Source organism: Bos indicus, chromosome 7, assembly GCF_029378745.1.
Source record: "Bos indicus isolate NIAB-ARS_2022 breed Sahiwal x Tharparkar chromosome 7, NIAB-ARS_B.indTharparkar_mat_pri_1.0, whole genome shotgun sequence".
Lineage (NCBI taxonomy): Eukaryota > Metazoa > Chordata > Mammalia > Artiodactyla > Bovidae > Bos > Bos indicus.
This window is the reverse complement of record NC_091766.1, coordinates 93,881,903-93,895,722: the sequence shown is the minus strand read 5'-3', so window position 1 is coordinate 93,895,722 and position 13,820 is coordinate 93,881,903. Positions and strand designations below refer to the sequence as shown.

Below are 13,820 nucleotides of genomic sequence, written 5' to 3'. Positions count from 1 at the left end.
GGCTCCTGGTTCAGACCATGTTTTATTATAGGGCACTGTCTCCATGGAGAGAATATATGTCAGCTAACATTTGCTGTATAACCACTCCATTGGTGGTGCAAAGGAACGGCCATTCATTTAGTGATGATTCTGTAGGTGAACAAGCCAGATCAGGTTCAACCGAATATTTATTTTGTTCTCCTCCAGGCTCAGTTATGTATCTGTGCTCAGCTTCTGATCAGTTAGGCAGCTCTGCCTCTCGATACGTCTGGATCCTGGGGCAACGGAGACAACTGTGTCACATGTCTCTCATTCAGCAGACTAGCCTGTGCTTCTTGACATGGTGGCTCAGGGTTTGAAGACAGCAGAGGGGAAAACCCTGTGAGCAAGTACTGTTTAAGCCTCTGTTCAGCATTTTTGCAACTCTTCCCTTGGCCAAAACAAGTCCTATGTCTAAGCTCAGTGTCATCGTGGGAGAGTATTTCAAAAGGCCTGAATACAAGGAGACTTCAACAAATTGGGGTTACTACTGCATCTAATCACTATAAGTTAAATATAAAAATACTGAAAATGGCACTCACTTCATCATCTCTTCTATGGTAGTTGACTTAGCTTTCTAAACATAGCTCTTTTGCTTGAATCCATTCTATGGATGCTAAAGTGGTATAAGAACAGTGATGAGCTACAAGAGCATCAAAAATGTTACCTGTAGTGTGAGCCAATATATTCCTGCTTGTAATAATAACTAGTGCTTATTGGGCATCTTATAGGTCTAAGCACTAGGCTAATTCCATCTCAAATCTGTAAATAGTGTACTTTCCATTTTTCAGAAGATAAAGCTAGGAATATTCTAGTAACTAATCTAAAGTCACATAGTTAAGGACTAGTGAACATTGATACAAGCGTGGGCCTCGTTCACACACCCGCGCTCTTTCTCGAGCACCACACTGCAGAAGTTTCTTGAGGGATTCCCACAGTCATGGCTAACAGTCCAGGGAAGATTAACAAAGAGCTTCTACTGTCCAAAATAATGTGTAAAACTACAATGTCCTTTTTCTAATGAAAAAGGTTGTATGTACTTAGTACCATTTGACTAATGTCCCATGGAGATTTTGTGATATAGAATTTTAATTGTAAATCACAGCCATCTAGTGATTTGAGAAAGAAAACCACCAAGTTCTTGGAACAGTTTGTGTTTCTAATGAGCAAGGCAAACAAATGTAGGACTGAAATGTTTTATTTTGAATGGAGTCATGGATTTTATGAAAGTTATATATAGATAGCCCAAGTTTCCTTATTAAAAGTGTTGGGAGGAGAGAGAGGAAAAGTCAAGGAGACTGTGACAAAGAGAGGAAAAATAAGGAAAAGATGTCATACATGGTGATGAAGTCAAGGGAAATTAAACACTGTACAAATGTGTAGAAGTCCTTATTGCCTAGTTTAACCTGGAAAGTGAAAGTTGCTCACTCATGTCCAACTCTTTGTGACCCCATGGACTATACAGCCCGTGGAATTCTCCAGGCCAGAATACTTGAGTGGGTAGCCGTTCCCTTCTCGGGTTCTTCCCAACCCAGGGATTGAGCCCGGATTCCCTGCATTGCAGATGGATTCTTTACCAACTGAGCTATCACAGAAGCCCTAGTTTAACCTGGAGAAATTCTATAATCGCCAGATCCTCTTTCCATGTCCCATGCAGGCATAAAAGGTTTCTGGATATATGGGTTGGGAAAATCCTGGGCATTTTATGGTTTGTATTTATGTTCTGTGGATGTGTCAGTGATTTTTTTTTTAATTGTTTTGGTCTCACTTTAGTACATTATCTCTCTCTCCCTCTTTTTTTACCCAAACCTATGAAAAAGTGTGGTCAGGACCAAGGACAGATCCTGCATTGTCTTGGCCTCCAAGTTTCTCTGGGCTGCTTTCTTTTTCTGCTGCCCTCATGAGACATTCAAGACCCATCCAGGAGTGTTTGGGGTTTTTATAGGAAAAAGGAAAGGATCCTATCTTAGTGCAGGTGGGCTCCAGGGAGGAAAAAATAAAATAGCTTCAGTGTGGAGAGAATAAGCTAAAAGGCCCCTTCTTGCTTTGAGGGTTCTCTTTCTTAGAGGATCATCACCATTAACAAGAATTAGTATCATCACTAGTACTGTAGAGAATAATTGCTTTTTTCTTACTGATTCTTAGCAATGTGAATCCAGAGACTGTGTCTTATCCTAATTTTGAACACCTAGTATTATATAGCACATAGATGTTCAATAAATATGTTTTATTGTTAATCTGTGTTCATACTCTTTTTTTAAATTGATGTTTGATTGACCTATAATGTTATATTATTGTCAAGGGTTCTACATAATGATTCAATGCTTGTATATATTGTGAAATGATCACCACAGTAAATCTAATTACCATCCCTCACCATACATAGTTATAAGTTTGTTTATTTTTTTTGATGAGGACTTTTAAGATTTATTCTTTTAGTGACTTTCAGATATGTACTACAGTATTATTGACTACAGTCACCATGCCGTCCACAATATTCCCATGGCTTGTCATTTTATAACTGGAATTTTGTAGCTTCTGACATCCTTAACCCATTTCACCCAGCTCCCTCACTTTTGGCAACTACTGATCTGGGGTTTTTTGTTATTTTTTTGTTCATCTGGTTTCTTTGTTTTCCCCCTGATTTTTTTTTTTTTTGGCTGCACCACAGGGCATGTAGAATCCTAGTATTTCAACCAGAGATTGGACCTGTGCTTCCTGCAGTAAAAGCATGGAATCTTAACCACTGAACTGCCAGCAAAGTCCCTGTTGTTTTATCTATTTGTTTTGTCTTTAGATGCCACATAAATGTGAGATCATAGGGTGTTTGTCTTTATCTGAGTCATTTCACTAACATGATTCACTTAGCATAACACCCTCTGGGTCCATCTTGGTTGTTGCAAATGGCAGGATTCCATTCTTTTGATGGTCAAATAGTATTCTATTGTATACATAACATCTGTATCCATTCATCCATTGATGAACACTTAGACTATTTCTATATCTTGGCTGTTGTAAATAATGCTGCAATAAACATGAGGGCACATATATTTTCTTGAGTTAGTATTTTCATTTTCTTCACATAAATACCCAGAAGTGAATTACTAGATCATATGGTAGATGTGTTTTAATTTTTTGAGGAACTTCCATACTGTTTTCCCAGTGGCTGTACCAGTTTGCATTCCCACTAATAGAGCATAAAGGATCCCTTTTCTTCGCATTCTTACCAACACTTTCTATTTCTTGCGTTTTTTATAATAGCCATTCTAACAGATGTGAGGTGATATCTCAGTATGGGTTTGATGTGCATTTCACTGATGATTAGCATCTTTTCATGTGCCTATTGACCCTCTGTATGTCTCCTTTGGAAAAATGTCCATTCAGATCCTCTGCCCATTTTTTAATCAGTTTGCTTGGTTTTTGGCTATTGAGTTATATGAATTTTTGAACATCAACCCCTTATCAAATGTATATTAATAATTTACAAATATTTTCTCCCACTCAGTCGACTGGCTTTTCATTTTGTTGATGATTTGTTGTTTCCTTTGCTGAGCTTCTTAGTTTGATATAGTCCTGCATGTTTATTTTTGCTTTTGTTGCCTCTGTTTTAGAAATCAGACCCAAAAAAATCATACTGAAGATCAGTGTCAAGGAGCTTACTGCCTGTGTTTTCTTCTAGGCATTTTACGGTTATAGAGCTTAACATCCAAGTTTTTAATTTGTTTTGAGTTGATTTTTGCATCTGGTGTAAGATAGTCTGATTTTATTCTTTTGCCTGTGGCTGTTCAGCTTTCCCAACAACATTTACTGAAGGAACTTTCCTTTCCCAAAAGAAGAGAAAATTACAGGCCAGTTTCCTTGATGAACACAGATGCAAAAATTCTCAACAAAACATTAGCAAACTGAATCCAGCAATACATTAAAAAGATCATGTACTATGATTGAGTAGGATTTATTCCAGGGGTGCAAGGCTGCTTCGGTATCCATAAATCATCAACCAATAGGATATAAAATGTTAATAAAGGCTAAAATGCATATGATCATCTCAATAGATGCAAAAAAAGCATCTGACAAAATTCAGTATCCATATATGATAAAAAGAACTCTCAACAAAGTGAGTGTAGATGCAACATACCTCAACATAATAAAGGCCATATATGATAAGCCCACAGCTAACATACTCAATAGTGAAAAGCTGAAATCTTTTTCCTCTAAGATCAGGAACAAGACTAGGATGCCTACTTTGCTGGGTTTATTTTACAAAGTGTTGCAAGTCCTACCAAGAGTAATTAAGCAAGAAAAAGAAAAGTCATCCATATTGGAAGAAATAAGTAAAACTGTCACTATTTGTGGATGACATGGTTTTACATATAGAAAACCCTACAGAGTCCTCAAAAAAAAAAAAATTGTTAAATGAATTCAGTAAAGTTGCATGACACAAAGTCAACATATAAAAATATATTACAGTTCAATGCACTAACAATGTACTATCAGAGACAGAAATTAAGAAAACAATCCCATTACAGCTGCATCAAAAAGAATAAAATACTTAGTAATAAATTTAATTAAGGTGAAATACCTATCACTAAAAACTACAAGACACTGATGAAAGAAATTGAAGATACAAATAAATGGAAGGCACCATTCTAGGCTCTGGGGATAGAATGTGAGCTAAAAGGAAAAGTCCCTATCTTTAAAGAGCTTATATTTTAGTGATTGTCTAAATTTTACTAATAAATATGCAAAGAATTAATACGAATCCTAGCCAAAAATAATTCTCTCTTTTATATGTGTTGATGTCTGTCAAATTTGCCTTAAATCACTTCCTGAATAAAGTACATTTTTAAGATGCATTTTAATAGAATAATCATAGCCATCAGTTATAATTTGTGTCATCTTTAAATATATTACATATATTTCAAAAATTAAATGGAAATATTTTCCTTTTCTGGAAATCTTTATACTTCCCTGGTGAAAGAGAAGATATGGCTCATGTTTCATGCATTAACATATTTGAGATTTTTCTTATTCAGGAACTTGAATCTATAGTTACCATGTAATTCTGTCCAAAATTCATTTCTTGGGTTACTAAACCATTATTTATGCTTTTTGGTGTCCATGTGGGTTATGAATATAAAAGAATCCAGTAAAATATACAGTCTTCAAAATTTAATGTCACATTAAAAAAAAAAACCCTGATGGTACAGTGATGTCATTTAAAATATTAAAGAAGGGTTGTTAGTGGTGATCAGGTCTACAGAGCTCTGTTGATAACTGAACACACTGAAGTAGAGTGACTTTCTAAGGCCCAGAACCTGTCTTCTGGCCCATGGGCCAGGGGTCCCTCTGCCGCTCTGGACAGGTTTCTTTTCTCTGCAGTTTGAATAGGCTGTGGGCTTCTCTGAAGTTTGTTAAGAAAGCTGCAAACAGCCCGTGCTGCTGTACTTGGTGTGAGGGTTCTTAGGGCACTGCTCCTCGCTCTTCTGATCTGTCAAATGCAAGATACCAGCGTGACCCCAACCAGCCGGCTCAAATTCCCAGTTGTACTCTGGTTCAGCTAAATCTTAGCAGACAGATACTTTCTAGCTTTCACTATTAGAATATGTATTTCCTAAGGCCCTCGGTTGATAAATAGTTAATTTCATCAGTTTTGTAAAATATTGATATCGTTTACACGGTCATTTTTTTTGAGCACTTACTGAGTACCCAGTGTGTTAAACCTTAAACACATTTCAACTGTTAATTCTCACAACCTCTCAGGGGGGACACTCTTAGGATTCCCATTTTACATAAGAAACTAAAGGGAAGAGAGGTACCATGCCAGAGGTTAGAGGACTAGTTACCTTTAGGGGTGGAATCCAGCTCTCAACTACCTTCTGACTTAAACTACCTTAATTTGGCAGCAGGGGCCACAGACCCAGAGAATTTAGATGGTCTGTGCAGGGTTATAAGAGTCTGGTGAGGAATGAGAGTGAGTCACACTTTATGTACATTGCTGGTTATTTCACTACACAGATGCTCTTAGAATGGTTTCTTCTGCCAGCCCAGGTGAGTCTCTAATCTTACATCCTTCTTACAGTTTAAAAAACCATTTACATACTTAGACAAGTAGGTAGTTTTAAAAGATAATTAAAGTAGACATTTAAAATTTCCCTTTGACAAAATTACTCCGTTTTTAAAATAGCTGTTCGATTTCTATGGTAAGGCTGAATGTTTTACACTTGTTGGGAGCAGTGCTTCTATTCATCATGTGAAATCTTGAGGACTCTCCTGGTGTAGATGTGGTATTTTCATCTGCCTATTATGCTTGTTACGTTGTATTATCCAAGTGAGATTTTTTTTAAAAGCCCTGATGTTAAATGGTGATTCATCCTTTATCATTAAGGCAGATATACCGTTTATTTCTGACAACGCAGTGAAGCTCATTTTGCTGACTTTTTTTTTCAAACTTGATTTCGTCCCTTCTAACAATAATTTCACTGGAGGAGAAAAATTAAAATTGCCCCATTGACAATGTGATAATATCAGTTTTCCTTCAGAGAAATTCAACAAAGTGAAAATCTTCATGATTTTCCAGGGGTCAGTTGTCCTTTTAGAAAAAGTGCCTAACAAGTTCTCAAGGCTTTGTTTTCAAGATAAATAAATCTTTCCGTTCTGCAAATTTGGTTGTGTGTTTTTGGTTTTGAAATGCAGTATGGATAAGAGAGTCCGTTGAGTGAAATTCAAAGTTGACTCATCTTTTTCTTTGCTCTTTTCTTTCCTCAGCTCTTTCTCTTTGTCGTCTGGAACTTTGAGCTCTACATGATACCACTGGTTTTGTTGTTACTACTGACATGGAACTACTTCTTGATAATATCAGGGAAAGATAACAGGCAACGTGATACAGTAAGTCTCTTACTTTCTTATTTGTATGTGTTTTTGTTCTCATTCTTAGTCTCCCTGGCAAGATCAACATTGCATTTGGTTTTGCACACCAGAAATTCTGTCTATAAATACTCAAGTTTGACAGAAAGTTTTCCCAGTTCTAAACTAACAACTCTTTGGTTCTAACACAATGTATTTGCCTATTTTTAACATTACTCATTTTGGTAGGAACTAAAGTTGAGAATACACTGAAGCATGAGTTATGATTTTTAAGTATAAATTGTTGAGTCCAAGTGATTATTTCTTTTTATTCTCCTTAGTTGTGTTTATGTCTCAATGAATCCTGAGTTAAGATATAATATTGCAACATTTTCTGTTTGGTCAGACCAAGTGAATGTATTTCATTTAAGACATTTCTCTGTGGTCTGCCATTGGAGGGAAGGAAGACTTGATGGTTGTTGGCCTAGATAAGTGCAAAAAGTACCTTAATTCAATGTTCATTCATTGAACAACAGCAAATATACTTATCTGTGTCAGGGGTATATTAGGATACTGGCTTGTGGATCAAGACCTTTCGTTTAACCCAGGGAAAGTTATACTGAACTTACCTGTGCTCTTTGACATTTTTGAAAATTTTTAGAATGTGTGAGATGACCTTTTATCTCTCACAGAGTTTTAGATTGAGAAATAGAAGCTAGCCATGTTATAATCATGTTTGTAATTCTCCCACCAGCTTTCATTTCCTTAGATTATCTGTCACTACACCCCAACCAAACTTAACAGCTTCCAAAACCTCCTCATAATTAAATAAACACAAATGTCTTATCCATCTAGAACATTCGAAGTTTTAATAATATACAGCTGTTGAGAGTAATGTAAGGGTTTTTCAAACATGAGAATCTATTTGCTAGCTATTAGTCCACATCAGATTGCATTGATTCTTTTCTTATTTGCCATTAAAAGCCTCCATTTGACTTCTAATCAAGACTTTTGCCAACTATTGTGCCCATAATGATGCAAGAAACAGACCTATTTGATCATAAGTTTAGTAGTATTATATACTACTTTATTATAAAGTAGTACATAGTATAGTTAGCATCATAATGTTTGCACAGACATACCTATGACATAAAAGAATTTTCCTTTTTAATAACTCAAGCACAATATACTTTCAATGGTTACAAAAGAAAAATATATACTTTTTGAGATAATTTTCTTTAACATCAAAGTAAAAGAAAAATCCAGATACACAACTACAAAATAGATGGCAGAGTTGCCAACAACAACCACGTTTATTTCCCTATACTATTTGTATATATTTCTGTCTCTCTCATGAGGTTATAAATTTGAAGTGGCGGACTATTCATCTTTGTACTTGCCACCATCTCTAGCGTGTTTTATAAGTTAGAAATGTTCAAACTTTTTTCGTAAAGCTTATCAAACCAAACATGAGATTTCTCTGAGAGATTTTAATGGTTAGACAGCGTCAACAGACAAGAAGTTATTATTATTATTGGCAAGGATTTTGCGGATATATATTTAACTTGCACACTGAGAGACAAGTCCCACATGGTGTCATGGGGACTAATAGGTACTTCTGTCAATTAATCCAGGATGTTTTCTTTAAGAACATAGTACTTTTTTAGGCAATTGCTTTTTTGTTCCATTTATTTCTGGGAAATTGTTGAGAGAGAAGAAAATCTACTTTTCATTCAGTTGCCTTGAGACAAATTTGCAAATAATAATGTTTGTAAATAAGAAAAAGTGGTAATTTCATTTCAGCTTCTTAAGCCTACGAGGGGGCTTATTTTCAATATTTAGTCATTGGTTTGACTATTCTCAGTTAAAAAAAAAAAATTCTGAAACTATAGACTTTGCTTGCTATTTTCTTCAAAATATACCAGTCTTGGCTGGAAAGGTCTACTTTTAGAGGGAAAATAATGATATATAAGGTAACCCCTTTTACTTCAAATTCTCGGAGAATTTTTATAAGCCTATTGAAAAGTTATGTATCATGCAAATTTTTCTGCTGCTCTTTTCCCCCCAAAATATAACTCCAATATGGTAATTACGCATCTTTCCTTGTTGGCACATCTCTGACAGAATCTCCCTTTTAGCCATGGACAACATTTTATTCCCCAGCACAGCCCACTGTGAAATGTTCTTTAGTCTAACTTGCATGGAATGCCAACTGCACTCCATAACTCCCAGTAATTGCCTTTTATTTGCCCAAAACACACATATCCACATATTCTGTTCTTTCTAGGCACCGGAGCAGCAATCACAACGTTTCATTCAGCTTCTCATTCACTGGCTCAGTTGAGACCTTACGTAACTCTTCAATCCAATTTGTCTAATTATGTGTTTTCTTCCATACCCAGCTGTGCATTTGAACTGGTTGCTCCTTTTGAAAAGAAACCTGGATTATACTTTGCTGGTTATAGATTACATACACACGTGTATATACATATATATTCATATACATATATGTACACATATGTCTATATTCACATTCATATGTATGTAAATTAAGGGAAAGTGTTCGTAGGGGTGGCCATGCTGTGCCTAAAAACTACTTATCTACTGCGTAGTGGAAAGCACTGAAAGAATGGTACTTTGTCCTAAATCCCTATTGCTTTCCCCAAAACAATGCAGAATTTTTCAGCATGTGTGAAAACTTGAGGGAATCTCTAAAGTGCATAAATCATACTGTTGGGCTGATTCTAAACCAGGAAACTTTCTGTTTTAGGAGAAGGGGATTTAGGGGTGGAGGGGAATATTCTGTCAGGCACAAAAAAAATCATCTGTACATTATTCAGCTGAGAAAATCCAACTAGGATGAAAATCATAGAAGAAAAACAAATCAAAATGAACCTCAAGTTTGTGTGGCAAAGAGCAAAAATAAGATAGTATTTCCATGACATAAAAGAGAGAAAAGGAAATGAATACTGTAAAAGATTAAAAAGTATATAGATGGGTAAAAATTCTGTCTTCAAAATATTAATGGGTAGTTGAGATTAATACTAAAATAGGAAAGGATTTCTTTGTATATTGTTTATTAGGGAGACCACTTCCATTTTGGAGACTTAGGATCACAGGAACTTAAATCCCCTACTTTTTCCTCACCGTGGTGTCTGTTTTACTTTGATGAAAAAAATGAGATCTAATCCTTGCCAAGTACGTTTTGTGGCACTTAATGAGCAGAACTCGTTGAGGAAAGGATAAAGAAACAGCCATTCCAATGATATAGACTTAGAGTTGCACTCGAGAGAGAGGTATGGTTAGCAATGGTATTTTGCCTCCATTATCTCTCAGTCAGACTTGTTGAAAATAAGCAATTCTTGATCTAAATCTATCTATACTCAGACCATGACATTAAACTTTCTAGCATAAGAATTGTTAGACTTTTCCAGAGGAAACTGTTTAATATAAACTTCATTCAGAGATGTCTCTGGCATGAACGGGACATAAAGATAGGACTATCATACTTCTCTTGGTTTGAGCCATCACTGCAGAACCAGGGGGAAATCGCCCCTGTAGTGCCCATTAGGCTGGTACCAACTGTCCACAATACAGTTACTATAAACTGAGATTTTGTAGAAGTACATGCCAAGAAGTGGTCTTTACTTTGGAGTTAAAAATTACCAAGTCTTCATCACGCCCTGGGCACTGTGTTAAGCAGTCCTTCAAGCATGGCTACAAGAACGCTTCCTTGAGAGAGAGCAAATCAAGTCTCAAGATATAAGAAATGGGTTGGCCAAGCAAACCAGAGCTCTGTTACACTTGCCCAGAGACAAATATCATTATACTACCTTACATACAGGGAAACAGGGTAGAGAGATTAAACAGCTCCAAAGGCACACGGTCAGTCCAAAAGTGGCTGAGAGGGAATTAGGATCTGCCAGTCTTTCTGAAGTTTGCACTCCTTACCTCCAGTCCATTAAATTTCCTCTTGGAGCTATCGTTTGGTCTATTCCAGGTCTTCCTGGGTACCTTTTAAGCACATTTCTCCATTACACTTCAGAACAGTCAGTAGGAGGAACTCTACCTTTGAGCAGACAGATTGTTTGAAAACCCTCATTTTCCCCACTCTACCCCCCCGTCTTCTCCTCACCTCTCATTCAGGAGAGGAGCAGGTACCTATTCAGCCTCTTGGATTTATCAAATATCCTGTTAAACCTTTTAGAAGCCTGGTCTCTTTGAATTCTTTATAATAACAATGTCAAGTAGATGATTCTAAATGATTGTATCCTCATTTTATGAACGGGGAAATTCAAACTCAAAGAGGATCTCCATAGAGTAAGTGGGACTCAAGCCTAGCTCTGCCCTGTCCTGAAAACTCAGGTTATCTCTGTGGTGCACGTTCGGGCATGCCTTTAACCAAGCCATCACTTTCCAAGTGTCTGGAGCCTTACAGAGACTCCTAGGCATCCCCAAATTCCTTCCTGTGAGGTACCTGGTGATCTCTCAACAATGGGTACTGGTCACATTTGACTCCAGGTGACCCCACTCATTTAAAAAAAAAAAACTTCATGACCTGGAGGAGTACTTTCCTCCACCCAGATGAGTATGGGGAGAGTAAATCAGTGATAATAATCCTTCACATTCGTGAAGAAAGTCTCTGAATATCTGTGACATTCAAACATTCTTCAAGCAGTATGTTTTAATTGCATTTTAAGAGAGCACTCACTTTCACTGTCAAGATATGCCTCCCACAGAACAACCTCAGTTGCCTAATCAATGGAGACTTTAAAAGACTGAAGAGGAGGCTAGATCAATGAAATCATTCTCTAACTGATGATCTCAGCATGATACAAGTTGAGCCCCAGCCTGTCTACTGAAATACTTCAGTAAATACTGAAATGTTTTGTTAGTTCCACCACATGGCAAAGCCCTCCACGCGTCTTCTCCCCTTTGGAAGAGCACTGAATATATTTGTTGTTGTTGGGTCTATTCCAATTAGGCCCAGAACATTGATGTCTAGAAATAAAGCTTGTAAGGAGAGCAGTTTCTTTGCTACCATAAATGCTGTTGATTGGACAACTGGGAATCATCCACCAGATACAAACTACCAAAGCGACGTCTGACTGTTTGACTTGACTTCCTATAAGTGAAACTTGTTTATTATTTTCTTAGCCAGTACTCTCAGCTCCAAAGAAGTCCAGGGTGGAATATTTGAAGAAGCAGACCATTGAATATGTGAACTATTCCAAACAGGATCTAAACAGACTGGCCAGAGCTGAGCTGAGCACTCCATAGAAAAAGCACTGGGGTGTGTGGTCAGACCCTTGGTACTTGAATGAGGACTTTATCATTTACAGAAAGTAGCGTGGATCAGAGCCTCCTGAGTTTGCATTTCAGTACCAAAAAGACCATGTACTTGCTCTCAACAGAAGCAGCACTGAGTCATACAGCCTGTAAACACATCTAAAAATAGATGATCACTGTTTTCTTTTTCCTACTTATTTCAACAATTTTCTCAAATTTTGAAGAAGGTCACCAGCTTGAAAAAATGTGAGGAGGATTGTGCAAAGTACCAGACCTCTAGTTTTCCAGCGCAACCACGAGCAGAAAGAAACCAACCACCGATCGCATGTCAGTGAAACATGTCATCGCTTATGACCCCTCTTAAGCTGTTCAACCACGTAGATGTGCCAGATGATCACTCACTGTCTGGGCTGGTGCCCTGTACCCTGATGACCATCACCTCAGAGGCTCTGGACACACCCCCAGCAGGATCTGCACATTTTTTCCACTCTTATCAAACGCTACCCCCACTCTAGATCTCCTCCCTCTCAGTAGATGACCACACCCTTCTACTTTGCAAAGTTTCCTCAAAACTCCAACCTCTGAAGGCCTCTGAAATTGTTCCCAATTTAGGGTTGCCAGATTGAGCCAATAAAAATACAGATGCCCAGTTAAATCGGGATTGCAGATAAACAACAGGAGATATTTATACAAAAATAATATTCATTATTTATCTGAAATTCCAATTTCACTGGATGACTTGTATTTTTCTGGCAACTTTCCCCAAAATCACAGCTTGTTTTCTTACCTCAAGACTTGTAGGAAGGTGATAATTCTAAAACAAAATGCTGATTTTTCTCCTTCTGCTACTTTTATCTTTCCATAATATCTTCAAGGCTGTCAAAGAAAGATTCCTCACGTGTACACCCCACCCAAACCATTTGTTGTGGCGATTTAGTTGCTAAGTTGTGTCTGACTCTTTTGCAACACCGTGGACTACAGTCTGCCAGTCTCTTCTGTCTGTGGAATTTTTCAGGCAAGAATACTGGAGTGAATTGCCATTTCCTCCTGCAGGGGGATCTTCCTGACCCAGCGATCAAACCTGTGTCTCCTGCATTGCAGGCGGATTCTTGACTGCTGAGCCACCAGTTCAGTCGCTCAGTTGTGTCCGACTCTTTGTGACCCCATGGACTGCAGCACGCCAGGCCTCCCTGTCCATCACCAACTCCCGGAGTTTACCCAAACTCATGTCTATCATGTCGTTGATGCCATCCAACCATCTCATCTTCTGTCGTCCCCTGGCAACACCAGAGTAGCACCCAAACCACAGCTTCAGTTTTATCTCCCCTATATTCCATCAGGATCATTTGTGTGTGTGTGCATGTGTTTGTTTGTTTGTTTTTGAGAATGGAGTGCTTCATGAGCAAAAAGACAGAGGTAGCAAGCACAAATGGGGAATGCTCTTTTCTCATCTCTTTCATCTAAAAAGGAACCATTCACCACTTGGGAGAGCAGGAGAACGAGGCTCAGAGAATTTCTGCCATGGGCAAACGCTCACACAGCACAGCAGGGCGGGAACCCAATTCCAACTGGCTCCCAGACCTGTGTTCTCAGTCTCTCCTGCAACACACCCTTTCCTCAGGCCTGGGGAGGGCAAGGGCTTGGTCCAGATAACACAACAGAAGTTGAAG

General features: G+C 37.8%; 1 protein-coding gene across 13 annotated transcripts in view; it reads left to right on the top strand.

Annotated features, from left to right (window-relative positions):
- Window positions 1–13,820, top strand: part of MCTP1 (multiple C2 and transmembrane domain containing 1) — a 564,579-nt gene that overhangs the window by 457,608 nt on the left and 93,151 nt on the right. For all 13 annotated transcript variants that reach the window (XM_070792146.1, XM_070792142.1, XM_070792144.1 and 10 more), the window contains one exon: window positions 6,784–6,903. In XM_070792146.1, coding sequence (XP_070648247.1) covers window positions 6,784–6,903 — 120 coding nt within the window. The remainder of the gene's footprint in view (window positions 1–6,783; window positions 6,904–13,820) is intronic.